At 44.6% G+C, this 16129-nt stretch overlaps 1 protein-coding gene across 3 annotated transcripts in view; it reads right to left on the bottom strand.

The window, feature by feature from the left end:
* Window positions 1–10577: 10577 nt before the first annotated feature.
* Window positions 10578–16129, bottom strand: part of ASS1 (argininosuccinate synthase 1) — a 108845-nt gene continuing 103293 nt past the window's right edge. For all 3 annotated transcript variants that reach the window (XM_088453476.1, XM_088453474.1, XM_088453475.1), the window contains exons 15-16: window positions 13792–13857; window positions 10578–10940 (exon numbers count right to left, since the gene is read on the bottom strand). In XM_088453476.1, coding sequence (XP_088309602.1) covers window positions 10889–10940; window positions 13792–13857 — 118 coding nt within the window. In that variant the 3' untranslated portion in view covers window positions 10578–10888. The remainder of the gene's footprint in view (window positions 10941–13791; window positions 13858–16129) is intronic.

Genomic DNA, 16129 nt, shown 5'->3' with positions numbered 1-16129 from the left:
CAGTGCTGAGGAGCCAGAGGAGAACCTGTAAGAACAGAAGCTGAAGGCAGCCAGTCCTACGGTGAGTAAAGTCCAGAGAGCCCGTGGGAAGAGGACACAAGGGGGGAGAGGTGCTGGACAGAACCCATGAGGGAGAAACACCAGGCCTCCTAGGGCACTCAGATATCCAGTTACGACTTTGGTTAGAGCTTCTGGTTTTCTACTACCTTTGTATCTTCTGAAGCTCCTTCCCACATGAGCAGAGAGCCGCCACAGTCCACTTCTGCCTCTCAGCAACCTGTCAACTAGTGGCAGAGGGCCTGATTCAGCAGTGAACGCGGATTCCCATTTCCCGATTATTCTGCGAGTGTGCAGAATGGGTCCTGCTAAGACGCCCGCAAGCCCTTGAATGCCTCTGCCTGATTGACTGCACTCCAGGACACGATATGGTGCTAAAAAGTGTCCAATCTGACCAACGATCTATCGTGTGTCCTTAACGATTTCCAGTGCGTCGTGTACGAGATTGGCAGATCTTGCCTGCTGTAGGTAAGATATGTAGATGCGATGTATGATACACGATTTGGACATATTTTATGCGTCGTAATCGGGCGAACCGAGTAAAATATCATCTAGTATGTATGCACCTTTACTCAGCTGGCCGGCCGGCCGTCGAAGTCCACCATCACGACCATCGACCACCGATGGTCGCGATGGTTATCCCAGCCTGCGACCTCGGTCGCAGTGCTGGGATTGCAAATGCAGCTGGGGGTGTCATACACCTCCTGCTGCATTTGCATGATTGCAATTGCAAAGCTGCCTGCGATCCTTGCTGAATCAGGCCCCAAATGGCTGGTATATATGCTGCAGTAGCCAGAGACCGCATCACCGATTGGTCGGCTGAACACTCCTGGGTGGGTACATGCTCATTGAGCCCTGGGAGTTAAAGTCAGGAGGAATTAGTCTACTAGCTGGTGATAGTTTCTGCCACTGTTGTTTCTACTTGAGCTCCTGGATCGATTCTGTATACTGCTTGTGTGTGACTTTGGCTTTCATACTTGACTATGAATATTTGCTTCCTGCCCTGACTTTTAGGATTGTTTATGGATTTATCTGTTTACTATAACCCACACTTGGCTGCAAATCACAAGTGGGGGAATTTTTTCCTTATATTTACATCATTTTATCTAAACTTTGTCCAATTAGTACAGCCACAAAATGCATTTAGTTTGCTTTTATCCATTAATATTGTTTCTTTTTTTTATAATCTGTTTTTCTGTCTATAGCTTTTATGTGGATTTGTATTATTATTATTATTATTATTATTTATTTTTAACATAATACTCTTTTAACAACACCAAAATTAAATTTTTATGGGGAGAAATGTTGAAAAATAAATTGTCACAAGATACAAATAAACTTGATATTTTTTTATTCATATGCACAATCCTACTACAACAAAAACAGCAACATAACTAGATATAAATCTACTAAACCACTTTCATGCACAACCCACTAATCTTACATTATGTTGTCCATACCGGCAGGATTTTTATCATCTCTGGAGAGATATCCTGATAGCAGAAGACAGACCCCCCACTGGCTAATGCCACCAGTGAGCTCCGTAATCTGAGACTGCAAAAGTGACAGCCAGAGACACACTGAATCCAAATCCGTCAATAATAAACAGGTTTGAGTGCTATAACACATAACACATAGCATACATAATTATACACAACTCATTTAACATTAATACATTTTTAAACATAAGCTATATATAAATATGGGCTGTCCATAAATTAGATTTTTATTGTACATCAAGGCACTAGGTTTTTGGTTACAATAGCGTTATGGGTATCTGGGTGTTTATATTTTTGTTGACATTCATAGTGCCGGCATTGGTCATGTCGACTGATGTAATGTCGATAATGTTGAAATGTCGACAATGTGCTTTTAGTCTGATTCTATGCCTAACGCTAATGATGACATTTGGTCAATGTTGACGTTTTCCAGGTGACACTGTGAATGTCGACGGAGACATTCTGGGCGGAATTCAATTGTTTTCGCGGCCCAGATCTCCAGTCTAAAGTGACCGGAGATCGAGGGCCGCTATTCAATTGTTACAGCTTTTCGCGCTGATCGCGCCCAAAGTGGTAGGGTTTAGCCGTGTAAATCGGCTAATCCCGACCGACGTGCTGGGCGCGATCGAGAAAAGTGCCGTTTGAGCAGGTCACTTTTCACCGATTTCAGCTCTCACCCCTCTGGAGCTGCGAGCTGAAATGGAGCACTGGCAGCTGATCGCGCCCGACAGGAGCAACAATGGAATAGCTACGTCGGGCGCAATGAGGGCTGGAATCAATTGAATTCCGCCCTCTGACTGCATACATACCATCTGAGTGGGGTGGGGTAAGAATTGGCAATACACTCCCTCACTCATGCACCCCATAGAATCTACCTTTAGAGGTAGATTCGGAGGTACCGTGGCAATCACAGCACTCCTTAGGGTTCCAAGGTGCACAGTTCTGCTTGCTGCTCTTCCAAACTGTACAATGGGTGCAGATATGCATGCCTATAAGAAGCTCCTTTGGATTTTGCTATAGGCCTGGTGATGCCCTGTTCTGTCCCTGGCTGGTTACAGTGATACTTGAAGTCAGTGGGTGTAAAAAAATTGATGCTGTGCTCAAATCACTATACTCTGGTCAGGTCATGGATTTTTGCCTCATTAAAAAAACGCAGCCATCCTCCAGGAGAGCTCCTAGAATAACAATGGCTGGGCCGATCTCTGGTGGCCTCCCATTACAAGCTTTCCTTTCCTGACACATAGCACCTTCCAGCAACACTCTGCCTATGGCAATGACCAGCAGAAGCTGGGTAAGAAACATTGAGATGCTACTACTGAATACCAATGTGCCACATCAATTAAAATGGCCCTTAATGAACGGTGCTCAACTTCTAATGTCTGACGCTTCCACTGATTATTCAACATAAAGTGTCCAGTTGCCGATGGAGCACCCCAAGGAGGAGGACCAGATGCCGCTGTACCCCACTGTAGCCTCCCTCTAAGACCCACCCCGCTGCAGCCTCCCCAGGGGAAGCCACCGTTGATGGAGCCCAGAGCAGTAACCAGCTGGTTTCAAATGTTGGATCCTGGAATCTGAAAAGAATAAAAAATTGTTGAGGCTAGCAGAGTGAGCCAATCAGACATTTGGGACCATGATGAGCCAATACAAGCTTGCTGCATTACTTGACCTACCTGCAAGCAAAGGCTTATATTACCTGTTGCGAGCAGCAAACGAGCAGTGCATTGGCAAGGGAAGAAGGCACAAGAGATCCCACCAAAGAGAAGAGGGGGCACGTGAGAAGAAGGATGACAATGCTGAACATGAGAAGATGCTGGAAAGAAGAAAACGGTGGGCTGAAAGGAGAGGAACCACTGCAATCAGCATGAGAAGAGTCAGCAGATACAACAGGAGAAGCCAGCCCCATTGGCCAGAAGATGCTGTGGCAAGCAGAAGGTCCCAGTCAGCAAAGGGGAGTGGGGTAGGTAAAAGAACTTATAAGGTTCCACATAGTGGCGTAGGGATGGCCATCGACCATCAATATTTAAAAACATTGATGGTGGCTAACCGATATTGAATAGTTTTGCCATTGGTTCTCCCCCATCGATGGATGAGAGGGAGACAATGTTTTTTTCCCCTTCTCAGGGCGGAGCTGAGCGGCCTAGGAACACTCCATGTGACTCTACGGCTTGCGGCATGGATGTCTTCAGCACCTAGGACAAGTTATGGGCAGCTCTACATGCTGCAGGGTACCATTCCAGGCACTGTGCATACCAAATATAGATGCCAAAGACAGCAACTCTGCCACCCTCTTGGCCCTGTGCCCTGGGCAGCGGTGCCTTTCAGATGCGTGGACCTGGTTGTTCTTCACAGGTCATGGAGTCCGGATCTGGTAGGCTAGCATACAGAGAATATTTGATATTGTCTTCTCTGCATTGATTGGAGTTCCGGGAGCAGAATTTGGCTCACCTGATGGGTACAGTGGCAATGAAGAATGAGAAACTAATTTTCCCCCATCTTGGAAAAATTGCTGAACACAACCAAAACTAGTAACTCTTAAACAGAAAAGCTAAATTACCTGTATGCATTATGTGTATAGAATTCTGCTCCCCCTTGGTATTAGAGGTGTCTCAACAAAATCAAGGCCTCAAGCTAAAAGAACATTGTGGTCTCTTCAGTCAAAGCTACCCGGTGACCAGGTTCATAGCCAAAACTTTGAGGGCCACAGAGCAACAATTTGAAGGGACCACTGCCTGAAAGCTTCAAGAGAAACACCTCTCTCCACATCAGGTTAATTTTATACGCCATGGTAGTGCCCTAGTTAATTTTATGCCCCATAGTAGTGCCCTAGTTAATTCTATACCCCATAGTAGTGCCTTAGTTCATTTTATGCCTAATAATAGTGCCCTAGCTCAATGTTTACGCCATGGCAGAGCCTTAGTTCATTTTATGCATCCTGGTAGTGTCCTAGTTCATTTTATGCGCCATGGTTGTGCCCTAATTTTATGCCCCATAGTAGTGCCCTAGTTCATTTTATGTGCAGTAGTAGTGCCCTAGTTCATTTTGTGTCATAGTAGTGACCTAGTTCATTGTATTGGCCATAGTAGTGCCCTAGTTCATTTTAATGCCCCATAGTAGTACCCTAGTTCATTTTATGCACAGTGGTAGTGCCCTAGATTATTTTATGCCCCATAGTAGTGCCGTAGTTCATTTTATGCCCGATAGTAGTGCCCTAGTTCATTTTATGTGCCATAGTAATGCCCCAGATTATTTTATGCCCGATAGTGCCCTAGTTCATTTTATGCCCGATAGTAGTGCCCTAGTTCATTTTATGTGCCATAGTAATGCCCCAGATTATTTTATGCCCCATAGTGCCCTAGTTCATTTTATGCCCCGTAGTTGTGCCCTAGTTCATTTTATGTGCCATAGTAGTGCCCTAGTTCATTTAATTCCCCATAGTAGTGCCCTAGTTAATTAGATGCCTTATAGTAGTGCCCTAGTTCATTGTATGTGCCATGGTAGTGCCCTAGGTTATCTTATGCCCCATATTAGTGCCCTAGTTCATTTTATGCACCATGGTAGTGCCCTAGGTTATTTTATGCTCCATAGTAGTCCCCTAATCATTTTATGCGCCATAGTAGTGCCTTAGGTTATTTTATGCCCCATAGTAGTACCCTAGTTCATTTTATTTATTAGAGGTGTCTCAACAAAATCAAGGCCTCAAGCTAAAAGAACATTGTGGTCTCTTCAGTCAAAGCTACCCGGTGACGAGGGCCACAGAACAACATTTTGAAGGGACCACTGCCTGAAAGCTTCAAGAGAAACACCTCTCTCCACATCAGGTTAATTTTATACGCCATGGTAGTGCCCTAGTTAATTTTATGCCCCATAGTAATGCCCTAGTTAATTCTATATCCCATAGTAGTGCCTTAGTTCATTTTATGCCTAATAATAGGGCCCTAGCTCAATGTTTACGCCGTGGTAGAGCCTTAGTTCATTTTATGCATCCTGGTAGTGTCCTAGTTCATTTTATGCGCCATGGTAGTGCCCTAGATTATTTTATGGGCCATGGTTGTGCCCTAGATTTTATGCCCCATAGTAGTGCCCTAATTCATTTTATGTGCCATGGTAGTGCCCTAGTTCATTTTATGTGCAGTAGTAGTGCCCTAGTTCATTTTGTGTCATAGTAGTGCCCTAGTTCATTGTATTGGCCATAGTAGTGCCCTAGTTCATTTTAATGCCCCATAGTAGTGCCCTAGTTAATTTTATGCACTGTGGTAGTGCCCTAGATTATTTTATGCCCCATAGTAGTGCCGTAGTTCATTTTATGCCCCATAGTAGTGCCCTAGTTCATTTTATGTGCCATAGTAATGCCCCAGATTATTTTATGCCCCATAGTGCCCAAGTTCATTTTATGCCCCGTAGTTGTGCCCTAGTTCATTTTATGTGCCATAGTAGTGCCCTTGTTCATTTAATTCCCCATAGTAGTGCCCTAGTTAATTTGATGCCTTATAGTAGTGCCCTAGTTCATTGTATGTGCCATGGTAGTGCCCTAGGTTATCTTATGCCCCATATTAGTGCCCTAGTTCATTTTATGCACCATGGTAGTGCCCTAGGTTATTTTATGCTCCATAGTAGTGCCCTAGTCATTTTATGCGCCATAGTAGTGCGTTAGGTTATTTTATGCCCCATAGTAGTACCCTAGTTCATTGTATGCACCATGGTAGTGCCCTAGGTTATTTTATGCTCCATAGTAGTCCCCTAATCATTTTATTTGCCATAGTAGTGCCCTAGGTTATTTTATGCCGCATAGTAGTGCCCTAGTTAATTTGATGCCTTATAGTAGTGCCCTAGGTTATCTTATGCCCCATATTAGTGCCCTAGTTTATTTTATGCACCATGGTAGTGCCCTAGGTTATTTTATGCTCCATAGTAGTGCCCTAGGTTATTTTATGCCCCATAGTACCCTAGTTCATTTTATGCCATATAGTAGTGCCCTAGTTCATTGTATGTGTCATGGTAGTGCCCTAGGTTATTTTATGCCCCATATTAGTGCCCTAGTTCATTTTATGCAATCCATTGCCGGAAGGAAATCTCATTAAAAACAGTCCCTCATTCTTGCACATGCCCATTTACAGAACTGATGTGTCTATATGATGCTCACCTTTATGAGCTCTTACAGCTGCAGATTTGTCCAATTCTGTTATTATTAACCAAAGGATACAACCATTTTATTGCGCACACAAAGAATTGTCCCATCCTCCCGGGACAGCATGGAGGCCAATGGCCATCCCAGCAAGAGGTAGAAAGAGAACTGTGTGATATTATTTGGCAGATCTGCCCAATTTCCCCCTCCATGTGTGTGGCCCTTGTGATTACAGATCCAGTTGTTCGGCATAGTCTGATACAGTTGTGTATTGATCACAACGAAACGCGTCAGTAATTTCATCTTGTGCCACTGCCAGGGAACAAAGCTTTATACTTGCTGGGATTCAGGATTCATCACTTCAAGCCAGCTACAGAAATAAGCATATACCAGACGGAGGAGAGCCTAGTCGATTGCAGAGGATTTTGTTTAGGGAGGAATCCGTGTGACAGAGATTGGCAGTAACCACCTTTACCCTGAGATTAAGTGGATCCAACGACTGCTTTTTGCAGTAAGCTGCAAACCCAGCTACACTATGTAGACAAAAGTGATTAGACAATGTCAGCAAACTGATCAATGAGATGTTATTGACGTCAGTACTTTGTAGGTCCACCACGTTAAGTGATTACTGCAGACGCCCTTCTTGGCAAACTGTCCACAAGTCCCTGGACAGCAGCAGGCGGTATGTTTTTCCATTCCGCCTTAAGTACAGTGACCAACTGTGACACTGAAGAAGGTTGAGTCGGCCTAGAAATCACCTGTCACTCCAATTTGTCCCAGAGGTTCTCAATGGGGTTAAGATCAGGATTCTTAGCGGACAGTCCATCCGGGTTACAGAATTTTCTGTACACCAGTCCAATTTCGTCCTGATAAATACATTCGTTGTTTCCATAGAACTGCAAGTGCATGGGCCTCCCTATGATGTGTTCTTGACGAGACCGCCATTTTGGAACTTGTGTGTAGTGGTATGTAGTTCGCTTGCGTGGGGGTGTCCAATCACTGTTGTCTACATAGTGTACCATTGAACGAGAAAAATCAAAGGGGACTTGCTTTATCAATATTGAATAACTTCCACCTGCACGAGTGACTTATAAGTAATCCCATTTTCTGATCCAAAGTGGCGTTTTATTTACATGTATTTTATATACTGCATTAAGGCCCTCATTCAGAGCCGTTCGCTATTTGTGGTCGCTCGTTTAAAATCAAGGGGTGGCTATTCAAATGATCCGTACGCACATTGCAGTCTGTTCACACCTCTAAGTCTGAACGAGCGAGCAAAACATACGCTCGTTTATTTGTTAAAAACGCCCCCTGGCCGCTCGCATCCTACGTCATGTCCGCTATTTATTAGATTAATCGAGTACATCGACCAGCGTATGAACTGCTCGCTATTCTTGTGGTTGGTGTTTGCTACCACAAATTTGCGAGCAGTTCTGGCTATAAAATAACCCAGTGACGTGGTCAATGACGCTGCTGTTTTAAATATGCACACCCATAAAACGCCCGTTTTGACCTTTAAGCACGCCTGCGTTCGGATCTCCACTCCCCATTTTCAAGCACCTTCCCCTGTTACCACCCACATACGCCTCATTCTGTCACTCAAAATAGCAGGCCCTCGCTATATTGCGTACCAACGATTTTCGGCCGCACTGACTGGTTCGCGCATGCGTACTAAAAACCGTACGCATGCGCAGATGTGCAAACATCGCTCGGAACGAGCGTACTGCCGCTAACGAGCGGCTCTGAATGAGGGCCTAAATCTGTTCTATTGTTTACACTGAACTGGTCAGATTGTTTTGGTTTTTTTTGCAGTTTTTTTTCCATCTCAGCTCTGAACAAGTTTATTATCCATTCTGTTCGGTATAGCGTGTTGCTAACAGTCTATCCTATTGGCACACACGAGTCTGATTTAGAGACGGATGTGAAGACACCCTGTTTGTGCGTGAGCAAAGATGTGTTTCCATGTCTGTATTCTGTGCATCATAAGAAAGACAGGTGCAAGGGTAAATGAAGTGCAGAGATGCCTCCTCCTAAACTCGCACCTGGTTTATATACTGTACAGTAAGTGTAAATGATAAACCTGGCGGCTTTTCAAAGCCATCTTTGAAATCTGGATTTAAAGCAGCAATAGCAATAAATGTAAACAAAAAAAGCCAGAGTTAGCACTTATTACGTGTGTTTGCCATTTTAAATTCAGCGTTCAAAGTTGCCCAGAATCAGCGGCTTTGAAAACCCGCTGTATAGTAACTATATACACATTTACGTGTGTGTGTGTGTGTGTGTGTTTGTCTACTATACATAGATGCCAGAGGGAGCAAGGAAGAATGGGGGGGAACCTAGTCATGGAAACAATGAATAAGCATTGAAGAATTCTGACCAGGGACCCCAAATTAATTTTTAAGCATTTAGAAGAATTTTTAATCATGCTGGTCATGTACTCCATACAATGTGTATACCAAATTCTGATTACCGACTACGTCCAGGGTCGGACTGGCCCACAGGGGCACAGGGGAAACCCCCGGTGGGCCCCACTGCCCAAGGGCCCACCCCCTCCTCTAGAGATCAGGTTCCAGACTGTGCACTTGAATTATACATGCAGTATGTTACATTATACTGCACAGTACTATGGTGTATATTCAACAAGGCATTGTTGTTATTAATCTATTATATATTGTATGCACTAGCAGTATTTACTAAATATATATTTTAAGGGGCCCAGATCATACACTCTGTAATGGTTAGCTAAGCCTCTGCGGAGGCTGGCCACACCCCTTCTGGATGCTGGCCACACCCCTAAATATGGGCCCCTATCACTTCATTTCCCGGTGGGCCCTTCATGCTCCTGTCCGACACTGACTACGTCATAGGGGACTTTGGCTTATACCACTCAGAGGCTAGCTGGCAGCAAACATGACATGCCATATCAATGTCTTATGGTCATGAGAGGCCGTTGGAGCTCCAAGAAGCAACAGAAAGAACATGGGAATGCTGACCAAGAGGATAGAGACTATTATATGAAGCACATGACTCCAGAAACCTGACTCTTTGGGTTCCCACCAAATGTGATGGAATGACCTTTGGAAAGAGCATCACCACCATTGATGAGAGGTGTCTGGTTGAAGTCTTTTCCCCAATATATGTTTTACAGCCGGATGGCATTACTAGGCACCCGGGGGGGAGGAGAGTGAGAAGTCGGGGGCAGACCAACCTTATCACAGAAGGAGGTAAGCATCAGCCCATCTTGCATCCCCCATCCGGCATCTCACTCAGTGTTTGGTGGGCTCCGTGTAGGAGAGGGGGAGGCTGTGTATGGGCAGTGCTTGCATCCTTTACGGTTTGGGCCATGGTAAAGACAGAGTGGATTGATAGAGAGGGAGCCCCCCTGGGATCCTGTTTCCAGTGGCTCCATGCAGCCAGCATTTCTGTTGCTCACATTGGCCATGATGACCTCAGCTGGCTGGCACTCTACTCTTGTATAAGGATGCCGCCTCTCTCTCTGGCTGTCTGCTGGGCACTGTAAGCAAAGCGCTACACCCTGCGCCCATGAAAAAGACCATGGGGTGATATATACTTGTAAGTTTCATCCTTTAAAGTTTCCAGGCCTTATGTAACAGGGTGCGAGCATGTACCGCTGTGGGAATACATGCCTGTGTTCCCGTATATTTAAAACGGCAGTCATTTTAAAAGCAAAACCAGCTTGGTTTTGCCATTAAAATGAGTGGCGCTTTAAAAATACGGGAACACTTGCATGCATTTCCGCAGCGTCACAAGCTCGCACCCTATTACATAAGCCCCCCCGCCATCTATTGCCAGATTAATGTATATAATCATCTAACGTATATCTTTTCTGCGACACCTAGAAATATGCACACATACAGTACACAGACCACTACATGTAAGGATGGTGAAGATATATATATATATTTTTTTTTTAATAAGCTCTACTGCAATGATTTTCTTTCATATCTATGTATTAGCAGCAAGTTTAACCCATTAAACTATACAAATCCCTGTAATTGCTGTTCCACGGAGAAAGCCAGAGATAGACTTCCCCAACCTGTGATTTACTGCACAAAAGATCCGTAATGATCACACAAACCAATCAATGAGCGCGGGGAAACCAGAGACAGACAGCGAGAACGGTGAATAAAATGCGCACAGAATGGGAGTTTTTCTATTGCTGCTTTGTGTTTTCGCCCCGTTATTTTCATTTTGTTTGAGCGGTGACCTTCTTCTGCAAACGGTGATATTCTTTTAACCTGTAAACCAGACAGAAAACAATGGGTTGGGGGGGGAAACAATTAACAAATGACGTCCTCATTCATGCTAATCAATTTCAGGAATGGAAAAGAAGTCACAAGGTCAATTTTATTTGTTAATAAGTCAAGGGGCCACTTATTAAAATAATACAAGAATTATGTGGGTTTTATCTTTCCCCTCCCTCATAAGAAGCCTTAGAAGACGGGAGGGTGACTACAGATCACTGGTGATTCAAAATCTTTGAATAAAGCCGATTAAAGCGGAAATAAAAAGCCTTTTATGTTAATGCTGAAGAAGCATGTGAGATATTTGTAAAAAGAGGCATTGACAAGAACAGGTACAAGACATTGTCAACAGATGTAAAAGGTGATTGAAAACGCAATCTGAATGCTTAACCTGATGCGTCGCACAGTAGAATCATTGCTAATGGATGGATGGTAATTAAAATCCAATTTTTAATAATGGGATGGTTATTCCATATTTCACTCGGGATCCTCTTGCAGGGCAGATTGTTAGGATGACCTTATTTGAGAAAATCAGCTGCGTCCAGGATATCGTGACTATCCTGTTTGTGTAGGGCTCCCATTCATTTTCCTATTTGAAATGTCATTACTCCAGGGTGAGGTCAAGTTTTCCCAGTATAATTGTTATCACGAAAAACAGCCACTAACCCTATTATTTCAGATGTGAAATATGAATTCTGGGAAATTAAAATTTAGAGACCTATTCATCACCTACTTTAGTATCTAACTCGCTGAGTGTAGCAATGGTGGATACTAAAACTTCAGAACAATTCATCATTGCTCCGGGGGGGAGACAGCTGACCCGAGGATCATCACTGTAATACCTCTTTTACACCGGAGCTAAAACCCAGGTTATTGCAGGGTTAACCCGGGCAGCTCCCTGGTGTAAAAGGGGAGAGGGTTGGATCGCCGGGTCGAGTGACCCGGCAATCCAACCCAGGTAACTAGCAGGGTTTAACGTGGGCGCAGCCCGTGAAACCCTGTGTGAGAACAGCGCACTCCTGGTCATGATGACCTGGAGTGCGCTGCTAGCTGGCCGATTGGTCCGGCTTCAGTGGCGCTTGGAGATTATGTCATCTCCAAGCGTCCACTTTCACGCCGGAAAAGCCGGGTCTACGCAGACCCGACTCCGGTGTGAGCGGCGCTGACTCTGGAATATCCCGAGTCGGTGCCGGCTAAATTCCGGGTCTGATCCGGATAGGAACTTTGTTCCAACTCCGTGTCAGACCAGGAATTTTGGTGGAAAAGGGGTATTACTGTTACTTCCACAGTAGTGAAGATGACAACTGCAGAGTCTGACTTGGCCATGCTAGTTAGCTGCCGGTTCAAATCCCTACTCCAGAAGCCTGACAGGACAAGATCCCGACTAGGCTGGTAAGTACCGATCCCTCCGCTCCCCACCCCAACCCTAACCATCCTTTAGTAGTGCTTAATCCTAAGACTCCCAGGATGGTGCTTAAACCTAAGTACCCCCCCCCGGGAGTGCCTAAACCTAACCCTCCCTTCCCGCACCCTAAACCTAACCCTAACCTCCCCCCAGTGGCGCCTAACTCTAACCCCCCCTAGCCTAACCCTAACCCTCCCCAGGGGGGTGCCTAACCATAAGTCCCCAAACCTAACACACACACCCCCGCGGCTGAGTGCTAAGACGGTTGGACTTACCTCGATCGGCCCAGCGTCCTTCTGCATTCTGGCGTCGGGATTAGGATCTTAAATCCCTCATTGGGCTTTCGTTTCCGGGATAGAGACCAGCGGCATCTCGTCTGCCAGTCTATTAACTAAATCCCTCTAAAGATGCCGTCTGTTCTCATAATCAAATTCCGAAAATTATGTATTTTCTGAGTTAAGGTGCCCATCCACTAGACGATTAAGTTGAGCGATTGAACGATAACAATCGTTCAATCGTTTGCCAAAATATCTAAAACGACTAGCGATGCGCGTGCCCGCTGGTCGTTTAAATATCTATCATCGTGCAAACATGCTGGACAACCTGACGATAACGTCAAGTTGAGCATGTTTGCAGATGATGGACGAGCCTGTACTGAACGACTGCTCGTTCAGTGCAGGCTCATCACAGACTGACAAACGACTGCACGATTACAATGTCATAATCGTGCAGTCGTTTTCATGTCTGCTAGTGGATGGGCACCTTTAGATGAATGGGGAGGTTCCCATACTAGTGTATGGGGACCACATTCCGCCTAGTGCATGACAGGTAAACAGGAGCTTTCAGTGAAGTCTCCTGCGTTACCTATTTATTGAATGAAGCAACAACTTAAGTTTTACAAAAAGATAATGAATAGACCCCTTAGAGGTAAAGGGATGAATGAAAATGTATTTAATTTCCTTTACAATCCAGGGGGAGACTTATCAAATCTTGGAGAGAGACAGAGTAGTGAAGTTACTCATAGCAACCAATCAGTTTTTAGCTGTCATTTACCTAGCACAGCCTGTAAAATGACAGTTAGAAGCTGATTGGCTGGTACTTTATATCTCTCCAAGATTTGATAAATTGCCCCCTCAGTCAAGTGAATGGATACAAGATTTAGGCATGTTTTAGGGTGTTATCTCAGCTTCAGATATGTCCCAACTTCAGCCAGACATTGCCTAAAAGTTTCCAGCTCCAGATATAATCCTTAATACAGTGATAATATCTTTCTGTCACAGTTTATAATGTACTAATAACAATATGACTGTTTGTCTAAGGAATAAGACGGCCACCATTTTGGTTGCCACCTCAGTCTGCAGAATATCTAAGTGCAACTAAGTATGCACCATAGACACCCAGGCCTCTGAGGCGCTTCATGTAGTACAGAGTACGCCTCACCTGACAGCATTGATCCTGATGAATCCAGATGCGTCACTGGGCTCATAATCCCCTTGCTTGTCCATGCTGTGCAGGGAAGACAAAATGAAGCATTGAACACAGTGGAGAAGTTGAATGTACAAAAACAATAATACCTTAAGTGTATCTATCATGTACACATACCATGGAGGCCATTTTGAAGGAAGCCATTTTGTGGGCTGCAACAATATTCATAAGAGCCCATGGTATCATAAAGTGACTCATGTCTGATGAAGCCTTTAGTTCAAGTCTGTTAATATTGGTTCAGACCACAAAATGGCTGCCTCAGCTGTGCGTAGGGAACAGGTTTCCTTTAAATCCTTAAAAAGAACAAAAAAAGGGCCCAAGAATACCATAGTAAACAACAATATTAACAATTACATGGCATCTACCATGCATTTTATTTGTAAGAGATGGTTATAGTGATGATGAAATATGGTGAAGTATTTTTAATCAGTGTTTGGACAGAAAATAATTTGGAGAGAAAAGAAGTGACTATGCCGCCCTTTTGCAAAAATGCTTCTAGATGGCCCACCAAGGTGTGAGTCTACTTACTCTGCTCTCTGGAGATACCTCCCCACACTAGAAGTGCACCAAGGTTTGGAGAGAGAGAGGAAGAGAGGAGAGAGAGAGAGAGAGAAAGAGAGAGAGAGAGAGATCTGAAGAGGAAATTTGTGCTGCAGTGTCATAATGACATCACAGTCCAACTTCCTGACATTTCAGAACCAACTCTTCCTTCTAAAATACTGATCGGTTTATCTTAATTTATGTCAGGAATGAACTATGGGAGTAAGACACCATGGATCCTGTCTTCATAACATGTGGCATTTTCGTGTGTCTGAAACCTGTTTCCTTCCATTGGACAATGTCGGCTTAGAAATGGTCCCACAACGTGTCCCAGAAAAGCTATAAGACTAGGGGGCCTATTTATCACATAATATTTGCGGGATATTACCTGAAATCACCCATATTCGAGGGATACTCGCAAATATTAAGTATCCCCCGAATGTACCATGGAGGGACTGCAATGGATATCTCTATATCTTCCGCGGTTCCTCCATTTCTGACAGAAGCCGCAGCCCCCATAGAAACGTAGCGGTCAGATTTACCAAGAGATTGACCCCCGCAGTTAACGCCATCTGAAGATGGCGTTAGCCGTTCCAGCCTACGGGATACATTTTGAAAAAAAAAAAATATGGGGGAGGGTTGAGTAGATCACACGTGCGCAGCAGTCCCGTAAAAGGGGCAAAGAGACATCTGGTGGAGTCAAGTCACTCCTAACACATCACAGGGACGCCTGAATGCGAATTTTAATACATTCGGGCAAACATCATTTCTTATTGCCTCAACAATTATGAGGTTGATGAATATGCCCCCTAGACCTGATATCTGCCCACTCCAAAATTTTTCCTAAATTCCAGTTCTTTCGCAGCATGCAGATGGGTATGTACACCCCTTTCTAGTCTTGGGGATATATTTACTAAAGTGCGGGTTTTTAGAAGTGGAGTTGTTGCCCATAGCAACCAATCAGATTCTAGCTATTATCTTCTAAAACAGGGGTCATTTTGATATATAAAACATTATCTGCGGTCCCGGTGCAGGCCACGCCCCCTCCGTGTGATGTCACACGGGGGTGGGGCCACAGTCTCCGGTGATTGCAGCAATGCCTGGAGCATCCTGAGGATGCTCCGGGGAGCTGTAAGGGCTGAGGTGTGACCATCTGAAGCGTCCTATGGATGCTCCAGGCGGCACTGCTGCATAGATTCTGGCTGCAGGGTGCCATTCTAGGCACCACGCTAGCCAGATGAGGCTAACAGAATAAAGCTCAGAGGGCCAGACCAAAATGAATCCGGGGGCCTTATACGGCCCCCGGGCCTGAGATTCCCCATCCCTGTTCTAGAAGGTGCTAGATTTGGTGGAAATTTTTGCACGTTTACACAAATCAAAGCATAAAGAGGCATCAAAGAGGATTTTGCTCTGCGTCTTGGCAATGACCTGCAGTGCGTGCGTGTCTGTTCCCCTGCTGTAGAAAACAGGATTTTAAGCTCTAGCGACACAACTTATCCTGCTGAATTACACATTATCACTAAAGATAAGCTAAATGACTGCACATGGCCGGGAGATTTACCATATCCCCCTAGTGGAACCTGTATTAATTGTGAGGCAACACGGTGTTGCCATGGATAGCATTGCTGCCTTACAGTTCTAGGGTCATTAGTTTGATTCCCCGCAGCATCCTGCGGTTTGGCTGGTGGAGAATATATACAATGGCGCAATACTGAAGTTCTCTTTTTTTTTTTTTTTTGTGACGAATCAACTG

This window comes from Taudactylus pleione, unplaced genomic scaffold, assembly GCF_031769625.1.
Source record: "Taudactylus pleione unplaced genomic scaffold, aTauple2 ptg000579l, whole genome shotgun sequence".
NCBI lineage: Eukaryota > Metazoa > Chordata > Amphibia > Anura > Myobatrachidae > Taudactylus > Taudactylus pleione.
Note: the sequence above shows the minus strand (reverse complement) of the source record. Positions and strands in the feature narration are given on the sequence as shown.